This window comes from Poeciliopsis prolifica, unplaced genomic scaffold, assembly GCF_027474105.1.
Source record: "Poeciliopsis prolifica strain line A6 unplaced genomic scaffold, Auburn_PproV2 SCAFFOLD025, whole genome shotgun sequence".
In the NCBI taxonomy this organism is placed as follows: Eukaryota; Metazoa; Chordata; class Actinopteri; order Cyprinodontiformes; family Poeciliidae; genus Poeciliopsis; species Poeciliopsis prolifica.
In genome coordinates, this window is record NW_026562400.1 from 6,428,226 (window position 1) to 6,446,129 (window position 17,904).

General features: G+C 36.4%; 2 protein-coding genes across 4 annotated transcripts; both read right to left on the reverse strand.

Moving 5' to 3' along the window:
- Nucleotides 1-2,041: 2,041 nt before the first annotated feature.
- On the reverse strand, nt 2,042-10,790 carry akirin1 (akirin 1). Its single transcript, XM_055047372.1, has 5 exons — nt 10,408-10,790; nt 4,659-4,805; nt 3,512-3,640; nt 2,667-2,738; nt 2,042-2,589 (listed from the first exon to the last, which is right to left on the reverse strand). The coding sequence occupies exons 1-5, from the start codon at nt 10,610-10,612 to the stop codon at nt 2,579-2,581; spliced, it is 564 nt and encodes a 187-aa protein (XP_054903347.1). The 5' UTR covers nt 10,613-10,790; the 3' UTR covers nt 2,042-2,578.
- A 934-nt stretch (nt 10,791-11,724) lies between these two features.
- cnr2 (cannabinoid receptor 2) lies at nt 11,725-17,383 on the reverse strand. 3 transcript variants are annotated; one of them, XM_055046989.1, is made up of 4 exons: nt 17,321-17,383; nt 14,821-14,860; nt 14,606-14,689; nt 11,725-14,334 (listed from the first exon to the last, which is right to left on the reverse strand). In XM_055046989.1, the coding sequence occupies exons 3-4, from the start codon at nt 14,667-14,669 to the stop codon at nt 13,262-13,264; spliced, it is 1,137 nt and encodes a 378-aa protein (XP_054902964.1). In that variant the 5' UTR covers nt 14,670-14,689; nt 14,821-14,860; nt 17,321-17,383; the 3' UTR covers nt 11,725-13,261. The 3 variants fall into 3 exon arrangements, with proteins under 3 accessions (XP_054902964.1, XP_054902963.1, XP_054902962.1); XM_055046988.1 differs by lacking the exon at nt 17,321-17,383 and having other exon boundaries at nt 14,821-16,370; XM_055046987.1 differs by lacking the exons at nt 14,821-14,860; nt 17,321-17,383 and having other exon boundaries at nt 14,606-14,756.
- Nucleotides 17,384-17,904: the final 521 nt, after the last annotated feature.

Consider the following 17,904-nt stretch of genomic DNA (forward strand, 5'->3'; position numbering starts at 1 on the left):
GGTATTGATCACTCGTCCAAAAGAAAGGCATACGTTTTAATTGTTTGCACAACAATAAAGAAATTATATTACAGTGAATTAAAACCACAAATGTGTTAATAGTGCAGCAACTACCCGAGTGCACCACATGGTGGCAGTAAAACTCATAATTAGAAATGACGGACGTTTAAATGTTTTTAACCCTTTTTCTAACAATGCTAAAAATGTACATTTTTGCAAATTTTGTTTTGGCAGTAAAATTTCCAGGAAATGTCTCAAGTATAAGAGCTTCGATCCTTTTTTCCAGGAGTAGTTGAACTTGACTTTTCAACATTTGGTTAATGATTTTTGTGCTGAAGAGATTTGCCAAAGTTTAATCTGATGATTTATCTTTGCCATACAACTTCTAAAACCCAATAACTTCTACTGATATTTTGCCCTCTATTTTAAAATCTTAATGCCTTTTACAATATTAATTTCTTAATATTTACATTTTCATATATATTCTAAAGGCACTATATATATTTGGCCAAAATGTGTTTATGATACATTAATAAACAAATAAAAGCAGAAATAAAAAAAAAGCCAAACATGGTTTGTGTCTTGCAAGTTACAATTTTCACTGCATTTTATTGAGATTTCAATCATAGCATATAAAGGTTTACTCCAATTCATCTCATTCCACTATTAATGCAGCTGTTCCATGAAGAGCCCAGAGGTTTGTCAGAAAAACAAACCACAAGACCAAAGAATTTATAAGACGAGAAAATCTGTGAAAAAGCTCAAGAAAGAGCTAAGTTATAAAACAATATTATGATTTTTATTGGGCACTCTGCAATAAATAACCAAAAATAGGCATGGACATCCACCTAAACTGTTAGGTTTTGCATAAAAAGCATTAGACAAGCAAACAAAATTTTGTGCTGAGAAAAACTGATACCCGGAGTACGCCACTCTCCAATCCACAGTCCTTGCAGCATCCTGCTGTGGGAAACTGATCACAGTTAATGAGAAGATGGATGGAACTAAAGGCAAAACATTTGTGAAAGAATATATTAAATTGAAGTTCACTTTACAGTAGGGCAACAACCTTAGAAAAGCTGAAGCAACAACACAGCAGCAAAACATGGTTCAGAATATTGACTAAGAATGGCAGGATACCAATGCATACTTCACTTGTTAGGTTTCTACTAAAGAAAAGAAAGGGATAATTTCCAAATTATTTATGGGTCCATGTTAGCATGTCGGATAATATGTGCCGTTTGTTTTTATAATAAACAAGCAGAGGAGCATGAAGAGTTAATTTTGTAAGCTCTTTGAAAAAGTAAAGTTGGAGCTTAGATTTTAAAGGCTAACATTACATTAAATAATATTTTCAACAGAACCAATGTAAATATAATTAGACCTAAAATAATGCAAAATGTTTATTTTGACAAAACAGAACACAGACTTTCTGGTATTCTTCAAAACTAGAATGTCATCAGCATCAGTCACCAAAGACTTGTTTACTTTCCTGGCTGATTTGCAGGAAGCCTTTGGTCAGATGGTTTAGTCAGTGGTCACTACTGCATGAAATCCGAACAATTACCACATTTGGGAATATTTACTAAAAGAATGTGTTCCATCTCTGTAATTTATAGTAATGGGGGAGGAAAAGACTTGTAAAAATCCACAAATTCATAAAGATCTATTTTGTTTGGAGAGATTTCTATCAGACTCGCATTTCAGAGTCCATCTAATGGTCGTCGTTGAGCCAGACTCGCGTAAAATTAATTTCTAAAAGTGGCAGTAATGATTTCAAGGCATTTTCACCAAGCCAAGAATTTTATCTCTGGTAAAATAGCTGAAATAGGATTCTTGTGGCTTATCAATGTTATTAGTCTATTTTGCTTCTTTACTGAAACAAACCATATGCATGCAAACTCTTAGCTCATAAAACTATTGTTTTAGCACTGCGTTAATCTGCAACTGAGTATTTTAGAGCAAAGAAAATTAGGTAATGGTACAAGAGCTTGAAAAAGAAAAACTGTACAATTTACCAAAATGAACAATCCAGTACACCAAGTTTTTAATCACAGAACTTTTATTTTTTTTTTTTAAAAGGGAGAAAAATCCACATTCTCAGGAAGAGTTGTGAGGGAGGAGGTGAAGTGGGTAGAGCAGGGGATAAAAGTGGAACATGGTGAGAAGCAGGAGCCATTAAACATAGCTGCTGGGAGGTTATACAGCATAATCACACAAGCCAATAAGCTTTTCTACAGCGCCAGCTAAAGATTTTTTTTTTTTTTTTATTAACATCTGCTTTTTTTTCCAGGAAGTCTGGTAAAAGATGTTAAAAGCAAAAAGCAGAGAAAGAAAAAGGAAAGAAATAAAAAAGCAGGCTTCATACAGAGTTCTAATTATTTGGCCAGCAGCAATAGTTTTAAAGTAAGAAACTAATTTTTGGATTAAAAACTGGATAAACCATGGCACCCAAACTGAGCGTGGAGAGGGAGAGGGGAGGGGAAGGTTAGGGAAATAAAATTTAAAATCAACAGGGAGGAGGCAGAAGAAGAGCAGCCATCATGTGAGAGAAAGCCAGGATCACATTGATGTAAGCTCAGGAGACATCTGAAACAGATAAAAATAAGATCACATGAGCTCACCAGCTTCAGGAAGAACCACGCAACACAGAAACTGATACTTACAACTTGCGGGCCGGGCTCCATATCTTCGCATGATCTGGTCTTGCGTGAATTTCACAAAAGATTCATATTGTTCTGAAATTAGAGATGAAAGATGTTTTAAGAGATGTAAAGCTCATTTGCAAGTATTTTGTAACCAGTAGCTTGTCTAAATCTTTCCCTCAATATCTTTAAAAAAAAAAAAAAAAACACTCAAACACCTAACTGCTGTTTTCCACCATTTTGCGTGACCCATTTATTCAGATTATACCAGACAAATAACAGCATTTATAAAGTCCTTTCATGGACATCAGTGAGCTTTAAACACAACAGCTGAAAGAAATAACAGTGCCTAGTAAAAGTATTCATATCACCTAAAGTTTTTTTTTGCATTTTCTCACCTTACTGCCACAAATCTCAAAGTATTTTATATTATATATCAACCTCAAGTAAAACAAAATAATTGTATGTGTTGACTTTCCACAAAAAGAAATTAGAAAACAGTGTGAAAAATCTGCATTAGACAATCAGTCATCATCATAAAAAAAAAAAGATTGAAACCATTTCATTGTGGGTCAGGCTCTATATTACTGTATATCCTCCCATCTGAGCTGTAAATGTCTTATCTTGGTCCTGCAAGTTTGCAGCTGGACCAAAAATCTTTCCCATTTTCAGATGATTGACTGAACAGTGCTTCCTGAGATGCTTAAAGCTTAAGGTGTGGTCTGAACTGTCATGGAGATGCTGAATTTAGAAGATTAAATTACAGATGGATTACTAACAAATGCAAACCACACTTTTCAGATTTCCTTCCATACTTTGGAATGAAACTAAAGTAACTTCAAAAAAGTGTTGACATTTATCTTCACCTGCGAGTTTTGTGTTAAGGATCTGTTCGTACTCCTCCCTGATCTTCTCCTCGTGGTCTTTGAGCAGGCGCTCACACAGGTAGCTGACCTGCCTCAGTGTGAACGAAGGTTGGTCCTTTCTTGAGGCACCTGAGAAAAACAACAGATAGTCATGAAAAAAATAATAATAATAATTTATAGCTTTTCTTCCTGTTCAACACAAGACAGGCAGCCCTGATGCTGGCACTGTCTCAGCACCTCGAGCGTCTCGGTCACTCTGAAACTGGAGCCAGTGTTAGCCTTCTGATTTATCACTTTATGGTCTTTGAGGTCTGCTGTGAGCCAGGTAGAGTGAAATGTGAGTAAATCACAGTCAGCTCAGAGCCAGAATGAGGCTGGGGTAAAAACAGCTCTGTCGTGGTGAAATACTGGACACCAGAGGATTACATTACATCACACACACACAATAATTGACCTTTATGCTTTTAACGGTTTGATTTCCATGGAATTTGGAACAAAAATACATTTCTTCCTCCCACACTGCTAAAATAAAGTATTTACAACATTTTATCACTGGTGGTACATTTTCTCTGAACATTGTGAGGCCTGTAACTCAACATAACCACCATCTCTAAGGTCAAGCTTACAAATGCCTCAAAATTTAGAAAATCCATTTAAAGTACCAAAGGCTGTTTAGGAGCAAAACATCCAATCAACATGAATACCTTGTCACCTTTTATAAAGATCTTGGTTATAAGCAACAACATTTTTAAAACTCTGTGTCTATATAATCATTGCTTTATTTCACAAGCAGATTTTATTCCTCTTCATATCTGAGACAGGCCTGCAAGTAATTTGTCACATTCATTTAGTACACTCTTATATTATCCACTTTTCCTACTGACCAAGTTATCATATTAAGCATTCTTTTGCCCACATGTTGTTCCATGAAATGTTTCAATTAGGAGCTGCAACCTCGTTTGCAACAATGCTACTAAATACTCACATTAAGTTCTTCACCACCACATAGTTACAGCTATACTCTTCTCCTCCTCCACCCTTTTCTTACTAATACAATTCTTTCACTACTAAAATACGTTGCACTTTAGGTATTATGCAACATGTAATGTAAAAGTGTTTTGAGTAGGTTATTGGGTGTGTGTCCTACCAGGTGGGGAGCTAGGAGCGGTGAGGGAGGTACTGGGGTTGGAAGAGTCACTGGAGCTGCAGGCCTCAGTCTGGTTGAAGACCCCCTCCAGCTGCCGTCGCCTCTGGATCCGGCTGTACTCCTGGCGAAGGTTCTGGAAGATTTGCTCTGGAGAAAGTCGACAGAAACAATGTGAAAAAATGATCAAAACAAAAATGAATAACTATGAACCCCCCAAAAATATGAACTTTGACACCAAAGAAAACGTTTCCTTTGGAAAGAACATTTTTTGAGCATCAACTTGAAACATCGTAAACTGTCTGAGAAGTGAGAAATGGGATTTAATGGGCCTAATTTTGATTAAAGGGGAAAAAACCCCATCTCTGAAGCTCCAGTGACTGCCAGAAAGCTTCCAGGAATTAAATCATTAGCCTAGTCTTTGGTGCCAGTTCTTTTAGCTCAACAAAAAGCATGTTTATACAATGCTAGAGGTCTTCCAGTGTAAACAAAACTATTACAGGAAAGCTCAATCAGCCGACCTACAACAGTAACCACTTCCTGCATTCTCTCAAAAAACAAAACATTCACTGACAGGAAACAGTGTTCTCGATTAAATACCGACAGCTCAACAGATAGAACAGCTGTAACCAACACAAACAGCTGGCATAAAACACTATGATCTTGTGACTGTCATTTTCCATTCTCTTTAAGTTTAAAAAAAAAAAAAGTCATTTCATGAAGGCTAAGCTGCATCACAATTCCCTTTTTAGTTGGGTTGGAATGTAAAAGCGTTAGTCTTCCTTGAAATATTTACATACAATTGTTTCAAAGCTGTGAAGTGGATCATATCAATTTGAGAACTCTAATGTGCAACTTTATTTAAAAAGTGACTACAAAAACTCAAAAAGTGAAAAGAAAATTAATTAATGCCATATTATCCATCTGTGACAAAAAAGCCATTAACCTTATTCCAAGTTAGACACTGAAGGTAAAAAAAAAACAAACAAAAAAAAACATGCAGCGACAGTCTCTGCTCTCAGAACAGCTGGAAAATCAACTTAAAAAAAACAAAAACATGGCCTCAAACTCAGTCGATAACCCAAATATAGGAAAGGAACTTTATCTTCCTTAGTGAACTTTGTGTACGTGGTGCACTTCTATCTGGGGGACCGTGCCTCATTTATCTTGGGTGGAGAGAGACAGAGAGAGAGCGAGAGAGTCTTCATGTCAACACTGCAACCTACTCATAAGCTGAAAAGGAGCTCAAAGTTTTTCTCCACTGGAACCTGTAACTTGGATTTGTCAGAAATTATTATCAGTTTTTAAATGGATCTCACAGCATTACCAATGGCTGCATGATGTCAATACACACCCCGACCAATTTGAGAACCACAAAGCAATGGCTGTTTGCCTTATATTGTCCAGTTGACGTATCAGGCATCAGTAAGGCAATGTCAACCAAAAGACATATTTCATCTGTGGTGTGCTACAAATAGTTCCACATGATTTAGTAATGGTGATACAGTTTATAAATATTGTAATGATGAGGTCAGCTGCAATATATATGCCTAGTTTCTGCTTTCTCATCTGTGTTTCTATCATTCTAAGACCTTTAGCATTTTGGGCAATGTCATATGTGCCCGGTGTGAACATCTGCTGCTGTGAGACTCTGTCCAACACGCTAAGTATCAGATTAACATTAAAAATGCAAGTTGAAAACACTTGAAATACATTAGCCAACAAATACTGCACTCCACACAATTGTTTATATTGTCTGTAACAAGTGCTCAGTTTTCTAAATCATTAGGTCATGTGTACGAATAGAGAACACCCAAAAAGGTTTGCATTTCCTATGAAAGCATAAAAAAAAACCTTGCTGCAGGGTTTTGTTTTAGCAAGTGTTTACACTTAGTCACAACCATCCTATTATATGAAAAAACAAACTTGATGGGATTTTATGACAAGCTTTAACTGCACTCAACCTTACAAACTGCAACTAGACAGCTTGAAATTAGACACTATTATAATTACAAGCTTTGATTTCAACTAAAATCTCTCAGTACGACTCTGTTTTAAGTGCACAGAAACCTTCTTTAGAGATACACCTGCCATGTCTGAATATCTGTCTTAAAATCAGCATTCCTGACATATTGAGATATGGAAACCATGTTCAGTAAACTCCAGTTGTTTGATGCTAAAAACAATCACAATAAAGCTGTGAACCAATATAAACTTATTGGTTTTGCTAAAACAAAACCAATAAGTTTATATATTACAGATGATCTGACCAATAAGAAAATGAAGTATGAAGAATAACCTGGAGGATTGTGGAGCAACTGATTATAGGTTGAATTTGCTACATACATTTTTTTAACAGCAATATTTTAGAAAGATTGGCATTCAAAATGATTGATTGAAAATAATTAAAATGTCTATATAAGAAGGGGACAAAAACATTACAGGAAATAATTTATGAAATACAAGCTTCTGTTAGAATGTACACTGGGCAATACAAATTTCATTTATGAAAGCTCTGTATTAAAAAACAAACTGAGCCATTACTTATTAAACACAGTCAAAATAAACAAATGAGACACTGAATATATAGAGAAAAAAACCCCAATGATTAAAACCAACACTACAGTATTCATCCATTCACTGTCAACTTTACCAAATGCAAAACTCTCACTTAGCAAATCACATCAGAAAGACAGGTTTACTGCAGCATTCCGGTGCTGCAAGGCACTTAACTGAAGCACAAATTAGTGGTTCAGTGACATAATTTGAATTTGAAACAGATTCCAAGGTGATCGAGATCTATATGTGCAAAATTGGATGAAAAGTATAAGCGATCTAGACTTTTTTAAACAAAAGTATAAACCGTTGGAGCAGCAAATGGCAGAAGGAATTATGAAAAGTGTCAGAATACATAGAAGTGTCCTGGATTATATCATCTGAAACCAAAGTGTTTAACTTTCTATAAACTAAACGGTCCTTTCTCTTCAGGTTTCAGCTTAGAGGTGCTGAACATTTCACTTGGCTTGCAGATGAATCAATGTCTTCAGCATATAATGTTATATCAAAAACATAATCAAAGCAGAGATAAAAGATCACAAGACTAATTGTGGAAAGTCCAACTGATTTCTTCACCATCACTCAAAGCAAAACTGGTTCTAATAAAGTCACGACTTCATAATCAGGACACTTGGTACTGACTATGCATACACTCAAGTGGGACCTTTGGTAACCATTCTGACAACAAGAAATATTGAAATCATGGTGTAAAAGGAACAAAACATAACTTAAGATTTTAAAATCTACGAGCATGTAGAAGTTTTAAGGCATTTTAGTTTGATGATTAAAATGATTTGTCAAAAAAAAATAATCTGAACCTAAATAAATACAAATGAAGTGTAAAAATGTTCAGAAATGAGTTGGATATACATGATAATTTATTTACACATTAAAGTTATACAAGCATAATGACTAATGGTCTAAGGTTTGCAGTGACAAGATGATTATCCATAGGGACGACATTTGCAAAAGGACAAACCGCTCCAGAGCCCTCAAAAAACAAAATTGAACCCAGCAAATGTCATATGAAGAATGTGGAAATATATCAAACAGAAACTTGCCCTTTATTTTATGTCATGAAAAGAGCATCAACTTTCAATTACACAAGACAAAGAAGCATCTCATTGCTATTCAATTGCAAGACATGAATTCCAAGGACACCCAGCAATATCATATTGGAATTCAAAAAGCACAAGCGTGAGGCCTGGCTGCTGCCAAAAATGCACAGGATTACAGTGGAGATCTCCAGCTAACTATCTGGTGTCCACTCGTGCACCATGAACTCATCCAACACTAACATAATGTAGTTGCCAGTGGGAGAAAACAGGCAATAATGAACAATGCATTCCAGCTCTGTGGAAAGAAAAACGGCTGTGGTCCATAATAGTAACCCCCACTTAAATACAAGACAATTGTGGTAGTGGAGCCAAGGAACATTAGTCAGGCAGCACCTAATTAGCAAGCTGCAATGATGTGCTATAATGCATTTATCTTTTTTGTGCTCTATAAGATTATTAGATGTTAAAATTGATATGTTACCATCTGCTAATGTGCCATTTGTGTTCAAATTAGTTGACTAGTGATTGCTATGTATATTTTTCCAAGTATGCATACCAACAATCAACAGATCTGATAAATAAGCAATAGGGACAAGCATTTATTATAGGGAAGTAACACAATAACATACCACAAACAGTAAAGCCTAAAACCTTTTTAAATTTCACAAAGACTTGACTCAAAAATGAATGTTCTTATCTTCTTCAGTAGGTAAATATTTAGATGGGACCCGGATTCCCATAAAAACAAGTAATAATGTCTGAACTTCCCAATATAAATATAATCTTTCATATTAAAAAGAATGCAAGACAAAGCCCTTTTGTTTGGAGGAAGAACTTTCGCCATTATTGCTTTCGATTGTGAAAATAATCATTCTTTCCTAAAACCTTAACTTAACTCTTCAAAGTTACATGTTAATCAACTGAAATGTCTTATTTCTTCAAGAATTTGTTTTTTAAATGAAAGATTCAAAGTTCTTTTATTTATTTACTATCATATGCCCAGTAAGTAAACATGTTTCCCTGAGACAATAATTTTTTTATTTACTGTGCACCATGATTACCAAAAGTACTTTTTTTAAACTGTTGGTATTAAGCAGATAAAACAAACCATACAAAAATACAAAAAACAAAAATGCACAGATAATTTATCAAAGTTCATTTGTTGAGATTTTTATGTCAAAACAATTTTTTTGTATTGCGATAATTTGGGGGCTTGGAGTAAAACGTTTAAGACGATTTTACAATTCAGAATTCAATTTAAGTCATTTTTAATTTCTTGCAACATTTTTTGTAAGTTAAAATGATATAATAAATGTTAGATTTTTATGAACAACAACTTATTCAATAACATTTAGGCAAGTTCAACACAGCTTGATATTTTTCACCTCTTTAAGGGGCTGGTTGTGGATAAGGGTACATCGTTTTGCTTTCAGTTCATTAAAAGTTTCTGGTAGCGACTTATTTATCAGGATATGTAAAGAAGACAAAGGATTCATGCATGGCGGATAGTTTTTTGAAATGGATAATTGCTGAAAATATATATTTTTTAAAAAATAAGTAAAAACGCCTACGAGCACTTTTTAACGTACCTACAGTATTGACATGGCTGCTCATGTGATGCCATTTGCCCGTTTCGTGCCTCAACAGATTAGATATTCGGGTGTTGAAGCATAGGCAGGCCCCTTTAAATAAAGTCTGTCAGATTGTGAAGAAAGTTTGACATTTAATTCAATTGGCTGGCATCGCAGACAAGAGTAGCGCAAACATGATATGAGTCGTGTACATACAACGTTCACATGACAAGAGAAGGGTTTTGAACGCAGCAATAGCCATTATTTACCTGAACATTAGCCAGGACTAGCTAACACAGCCGGGTATTAGGAGCTGGCAAGACGCCACTTACCAATAACTATGAACTCAGTTTTACTTTTGTTCTTAATTTGGTGTATTTAACCATCAATACTACCATATGCGAACTTGACTCGGCAACTACGTTCCCCTTCATCACTTTAGCCGAGTCCAGCTAACGTTTAGCCTCCAACCCCCATTCTGATTCTTCCACTCCACCCAAACCCCCTCCCCCCACGACACCCACCCAGAAACACACAAAATACGTCAAATTATTTAAAAATGTGTACCTGGAGTGAGCCTGTGTTCGCCTCCGATGGGCTGAGGAGACATCGAGTGGCCCGGACTGTCTACCGGGGTACGGAGGTTGCATCTTTGCGGAGACGGAGTGCTCGGAGTCCCCGGTAGTGGGTTGCACCTTCTCCGCTTGGGAGACTGGGGACTGAGGAGGGCCTCAAACTCCATCGACCGCTTTAACGTCGCACCGCAAGCCATTTTTGTTAAAACAAACCGGGAGAGTAGCAGTAGATAGAAAAACAACACCCGCCGAGATGGGGTTTGACGCTGGCTTTTGAACGTTTCCTCGAATTTCTGATTCGGCTTTCTTTCTCTCCACAACAACGGATTTTCTGCTCTGAGTAGTAACAGCCGACACTGCCTGCTGAATTTTTAAACCGTCACAATGGCGGATCATACCACTGTACGAAAAGAGGGATCGTGGTGTTATTTTTGTCATTATATTTAATGTTATTAATAATTATTACTCATAATAAATTTTTAAACATGGTTTTAATGTCATATAAAAGCATGCTCTTTGATAAAATAGTCATTGTGTGCCCTTCATTAGTTTTTAATTTTTCAACTTCCGGTCATGAATATCCCGGTGTTGGTGAGTCTTTCCAGTTGAACTTACATCCAGGGTTCATGAGACGTCTGGTGGAGGTGATGAAGTAGAAGGAAAAAAATAATATAGCAAATATCTATGTATTGATTAGCAATTGGAGGTACAAAATTGGGAGTTGTCGGCAAATATAACGGATTATACCATAGTATGAATATCTGAGTTTTGTGGGAATTGGAATGAAGGATGAGGAAACGGTAAATGTATTGTAAGAGTCGTTCTTAGATTTAAAATTACTTGATATTGAGTTATTACAAGAATTATGACAAAATACATACCATTAAACAAAAGAGAAGAATTACCATTTTAACCACTCTGTAAACATTATAATGAGTTACAATTTAAGGGGTTCCAACATTCCAATTTCAAAATAAATATTAAGTAGGCTTTCATAAATAAGTATAGTTTTGTCATGCTACATTAGTGAAAGCAGGTCAATGTGAGTGATGGCTACATATGGATGTTCTCTCTAGGCAACAAACATTTACAAAACTAGCTGGGTGCTCTGTAGATGTTGAGTGGTTTTCATTGGTCATTCATGGGTCCCATTTTTGCCAGTAATTCTTCTGTATCAGGCAGTTGATTTGAAACCATTAAGAAATCTGCAGACAGGTTCATGCAAAATGCAAGGAAACACTTTTTTCTATGTAATGCCACATATGTTTAGACCTTTTGAGGACATTCGTTTTTAATTGTGATTGTTTAGAGGTTAAGCATTCTTTGTTACAAGCATTTGGTCTACTAAATTGGGCTTTGCAAGGCTGATAAGCTTACATGGTCTACTCCAACTTAAACAAACAACAAACAACACAAATCTCACAGATGGAATGAACGGGATCTGAAAGATCTAAAATAAAACATGAAATCTCCAAAACCTAAGACATATCAGGCCCAAAAAATGCAAAACTAATGTAGAAACAATGAAAGACACTCCTAAATCAACACAAAAATCCCCCAAATGATCCATGCAATTTGTAATTTTTGTAACTGTCATTAAAAATACAAAAACTGAGAAATATTTACATGTGTAACTTTTTCAAAGCATAACTACAAAAAGCCTAGAAATTTGCATGGGCTCCACTTCTCACAACTGTAAGGTCACTATACAGAAGATCAAGAGGTGAAACAGTATTCAGTGTAAATTACTCAAGCCAATGATTAAACGCATACTAACACACAAATTTTTTTCTTTGGTTTTATTGAAGTATTTACATTTCTACCAGAGCCGTTTTAGTTCCATGGGACCATGTACGGAAAATTCTACAATAAATAAGTAAAGTAAATGCTTATTATATCTTTCCTGAAATAGAGTAAAGGTCCATGGTTAATGTAATATTTTAACAACAGTGGTATTACAGTTTGCTTATATACAAGTTACACAAAATTTAATATGTTCACAGTCTTTTTTCAGGAAAGGCAGAAATGAGAAACTTCAATTGAAATTGTCATTCTTGATCAATAATACATTTATTATGCTGATTACAGCACTATCTTAAAATGCTTTTTCATCAGCACCACAAATCCCTTAACCTTTGAACCCTTCTGTTTTCTAGCTGAACTGATTTTATCAAGTGTTCTCACTATTTTTTCCAGGATTTTCTTGTGCTTAGTTCTGTCTATGTATTGAATCAGTCCATTGGCCTCGAATCAGCTTTCCTATCCCTACTGAACAAAATATGACCCACAGTATAATACTGCAACTACCATGTTTCACTACATTTCTAAATTTTAGTTTTCTTTCATGCATGTTTTGCATGAAGTACATTTTTTTGTTGTTTCATTTGACCAGATTACATTCTCTCACACATTTGCAGTGTCCCATATACAGTTCCAACAATATTGGCAAGCATTAGTAAAAATATTGGCATTTTTATGAAGACAGGTGTTTGAGCTTTTAGTTCCATTTGTGTTCTGTTTTGATTATATTATATTGGTTTTCGTCTCAGAGCCCGGATTAAATCTGTTTACTTATTACCTTATTAATTATGCATTGCATGTAGGTTCATTGTTACAAGGAAAATAAAACAATGAATAATAAAATATCGCTGCCAGTCATTATGTCTTTAATAAGAAAAAAAAAAATCTACAATAAAAATGTTAAGTTGTATTTTGTATATTTCATTTCCTATCGAAGTATTTAAATCATTACATTGTGTTGATGATTTTACAGTACTTCACCAGCACCCTTCAAGTCTTCATCTGAGCTGCTAATTTATTATTCCACTGTGTTCCACTGTGATTATTTAATTCGACTTATTGCTCACTATTTCACAGACTGAGTCGAGTTGAGGGGTCGTCACTGCCAAAGTGTTATCAGACACTGTAGCACAGTTGTCGTCTGCAGAATGCCTTGTGAGATTTAAGTCATTTGTTGAGGTTTTACACTTCCAGAAACCACATGACCTTTGTAGAGACTGCAGCAGAGCAATTCTTAGCTCTTTGCACCGCAGGGCATAAAGCAGTGGGTTGACTGCAGAGTTCAGTAGGCAAAGGGTGCTGCAAAAGGCAAAAGCTCTCTGCTGGTTACGAGTCAAGACCATAGAGACATCAACCAGCATGAAGATAAGTACAGGGAGCCAGCTCCCCACCAGTATGAGGAGAATCAAACCAAAAGTACGGGCCAGCCGAATATCCATTCTCATGCGGGCCTGACCGGCACCTGCTGCCCCCTGGAGGCCGGTCATGGAAGATTCATGACGGTGGGCCTTCAACAGGATCAGGGCGTAGGCCACCAAAATTAATGTGAGAAGTATAAGGATAAAAGTAGTCCAGCAGGCCAAGTAGACTCGGCTGATGAAGGGGAACAAGCATGAGCACGGAGGGTTAAGCACTGTGGGGCACCTCCAGCCCATGAGCGGCAAGGAGGAGAGGAAAATGGTGATGCTCCAGAGAATCAGGAGACTTAGCAGTGCCCTTCGGCGGGTTAGTAGAACCTTGTAACTGGATGCCTGGTAGATGCAGAGATATCGGTCCAGTGCAGTCAGCAGCAAGCTCCCAACTGAGGAACTAAAGGCCATAGTAACCCCTCCTAACTTGAAGAGATACACAGTTGGACCATCACAGCGGCAGAAGAGATGAAAGTCCAGGAAACTTGTGGTGAAGAAGCAGCTAGCGAAGACATCTGCCAGGGCAAGGCTGCCAATAAACAGATAAGAGGGCTTCTGTCTCAGCATCGCCGTTGTGGCAATAACTCCAAGGACAAGGACGTTCTCCATCAGTGTTATCGGACCACCCAGGAAACAAATGGTGCCAATGGCTTTCTTCTCCAGGTCTGTCAGAACCATGTAGATTTGCAGATTGTGACAAAATTTATTGGCTGGAAGAAAAACATGAAGGAGAAAGATTTACATCAGGAATGTGCAACCTCTTTCAACTGTGTAAGGCTGTCATATTAACCTGGACATAAATCTCAGAGAAATGTTTCTGATGCATTTTAGTGGCAACATTGTGTCTCTTGATTGATAAATTTTTGCTTTTCCCTTTCCTTTGTTTTTTTTTTTTTTTTTTTTTTTTTTTTTGCTTGAGCTATGAATAAATATGGAACAAATTTATTATTTAATACTTTAAATTAACTGAAAGGAACATACCTATTTGTGATGAGGCGTTGGTATTCAGAGAATCTAAACAAGTTATTTCCTTCATTTCCCCCATTTCAGATCTAACCTTCTGATCTGCAGCATATTCAGGTAGAAACATATCAAAGTGTAAGTTATTTAAATCTGGAAGTCTTAGCATTTTTATACCAAAGGGAAAGAGGTATTACTAGAAAATTTAACATCATTCTTGGATAACAGAAAATTACCTTGAGAGTTTTACATCCAGTTGATGATACCAGCAATTTCCTGTGGAAAAATAAATAAAAAACAGAATGTGCTTGTTTTTTATTTCATGTTCAATATTTATTCTAGAGCTTAAGAGAAGTATTAAGATTTGAGAGTGAAGACAAAGACTCATTTAGAGGAGATGCCAAACAGACTGTGATCATTATAGAGTCAGCTGATGATAATATTGCAGAGATAGTTGCCTGGGCTGTAGATTAAAGTGAGTTATAAACACGTCATGCTAAAGCTTCTTCTCCTGCTTTTGTTCTGCATCAATATTTTATTTCAAAAGTTTCCTTTCAATCTTTCCATGCCCTAATACCTTCACGGGAATACAAAGTAACTTTTGTCATTATTTTTATTTAGTTACATTCACATATTATTTAAGCCAGTGGTCCCCAACACCTGCGCCACGGCCTGGTACCGGTCCGTGGACCAATAGGTACCGGGCCGCACAAGAAATAATTAAATATTTCAGCTTTAAGTATTATTTGAGTCTGGAGGATCTTTTGTTTTGAAAATCCTTCAACCGGATTTTCTCAGTTACGTCTTTCGCACCAACATTGAGCCCACAAGCTGCAAAATGAGTAAGAAACAGATCAAATGTCTTTGAAAAGTTTCTTTGCAAAGGGGAAAGGCCCAGAGAAGAGACAGGAGAATGGATTTATCCCGGGTGATTCTGAGCTGCTCTGCATGATATGCTGACCTGCTCATTAATGAGGCAATGAAGCCTTCAAACTGTAGAGACCAAGCACCCAGTGCAGAAGCAAAACTTCGGATTTTATTGTCTCTCATCACTCCCAGATGGGAGAAACAAGCTCAGGGCTCCCTTTTAAAATGTTTCGTATCTGACATAAAATCAGTTCAGCCGACAGAAAAGAAAAAAAGCCCCTCCTTTATCCATTCCAGCCGATCATTTGTCTGAGGAACTGAGCGGAGAAATATGTGTTTTGCACCCGAAAGTCATGGACATCAGTCGTTACTGTGAGTTAAAATTTTCACGAAAGTAAAATGTTCATTTTTGTGGCACATCTGTATCTTATTTTGAAGGGATGTGTCAACGTTAGTGACCTGAGTCAGAGAGCGTTAGGTCAGAGGTCGAGACGAGATGAGAGGAGTGAAGCTGGTGAGTTGTAGGTCTGGTTCACACGGCACGATTTAAGAATTTTCCAAACCTCTGAGACCACACATGACACGAACCGATAAAAGTCCAACAGATTCAATTGGTTCATGTGCCAGCTACACGCCACAAAACCGATTCCAGCCACGAGCATCTTGATTCCAGAAGAAAATTCAGTAAAACCCCCAACTCACCATACGTGAATTTAGAATAATCAAACACAGATGACGATCTAGAAACAGTAGTGATCATTTGTGGACTCATTTTAAGCGATAAAGGACAAAACAAAAAGAAATGGTGTTTGTTAAATGACGGTGGGAGCAGCCACTCTATTTGCTGCACTATGATTTGGAGGTGAGTTATGTTTTTTCGTAGTTAACATTTTTAAACGAATAAACATAACAACATATAATAAACATATATAATAATGACCTTTACATAGTGATAAGCATTTCCACATATCACCTCTGATGTCCACTGGATTCTCAGTTGCCATGTTCCCTCAGTTCTTACATCACCGCGCTTTCTGATTGGCTCCCCATCACATTCAACAGGTTGAGTTCTATTTTAGTATGGCCACGACCTATGGGTATGGTCATGGCTATAATTTAACTTGTTAGCTGGTAAATGACATAGAAAAAACTAATATCTTTGCAAATATTCATAATGTTGAATTGCATCCTAATATTTATTTATTTTTATTTTTTTTATCTTGTTTGTGCTTTATTCAGATCTTGTGGTGTCCTAACTGTCTCGTATATACCTCTCCTATGCTCTTCCTCTCTTCAAGGCTGCTTGCTCATAAATAGGCACAGTAACTGTGGTTGCTTGGTTTCTTGATTCAATTCCAAGAACACGTTGATTTAATCTTTTGGTTTTGCTTAGACTTCAACAAATACATTTCCAGGTACAGTAGAGTCTTAGCATTTGTAGATTTTGCATCTCAAACTAGTCTGTACCCGTTAGAATTTTTAAACACTCTTACGGTTCAGTGATTTGACCGTTTTTGGCAAAATATTCCATGACCAGTTTGCTCAAAGCTTCTTTGTCTTCAAAAACACAGTCCCGCAGTCTCAACCTCATCCTTCTGAGGAATTGTTCAGTAAATATAATTTCCCACTATAAATAGACCATAACACTATGAGTCCTTCTTAATTGTGTGCTGATCGCTTTTTCTGTCAACAAAGCCTTGACCCCTGGAGGTACGGACGTAAAGGTGCTGTGGTGACACCAAGATGTAAGCAACAGATCTTGAGACTTTGGACCCAAATTATTCTCTCCAAACCATTACTAAGCCAAACCCATTACCATGTCGCCAGTTCACTGTTCCTTCCGTTAACTGATTGTTTATAGATACTGACCAATAAAGACCAGGAAAGCTCCAAAACAGCTGGGTTTTGAGAGATGCTCTGATGCAGTTGTCTGTGTTTAAGAAAAAAAAATGGATTAGTCACTGAAGTGCTGTAGAAATTTGATGTGACATGTATGATCTAATTCAAAAGAAAAATGCATTTTTATCTGAAAGACCAAAAAAAGATCCAAAAAGCTGCATTTACCTGTGAATACTCTTTAACAAAACTTTTTTCATAGCATGACCTGATCAAAATTCACCATTTAAATTTTCAAAGGGCCTAGTTATACAAAGAGATCAGTAAGGAGAACAGTATCTAAAGTCTTTTGTTTACATGGTGGATTTTAGATCAGACAGTTATCAATATTTGGGGAATTATGGGGTAGAGTTTTATTAAAAAGAGATCAGATCTTTCTCCAATTTGAATTAAAGGATGTACTATAAACTGCTCAGAAAGGCAGCCAAGAGGTCAAAAGCAACAATGTAAAAATTGCAGAAATGTTCAAATTGTGCTCTACATAAGAGCTACAAGACAAAGCTATTTTTATCCATAGAAAGTATTTAAGCTTGGCCTAGATCTTCAAAAACGGAGGT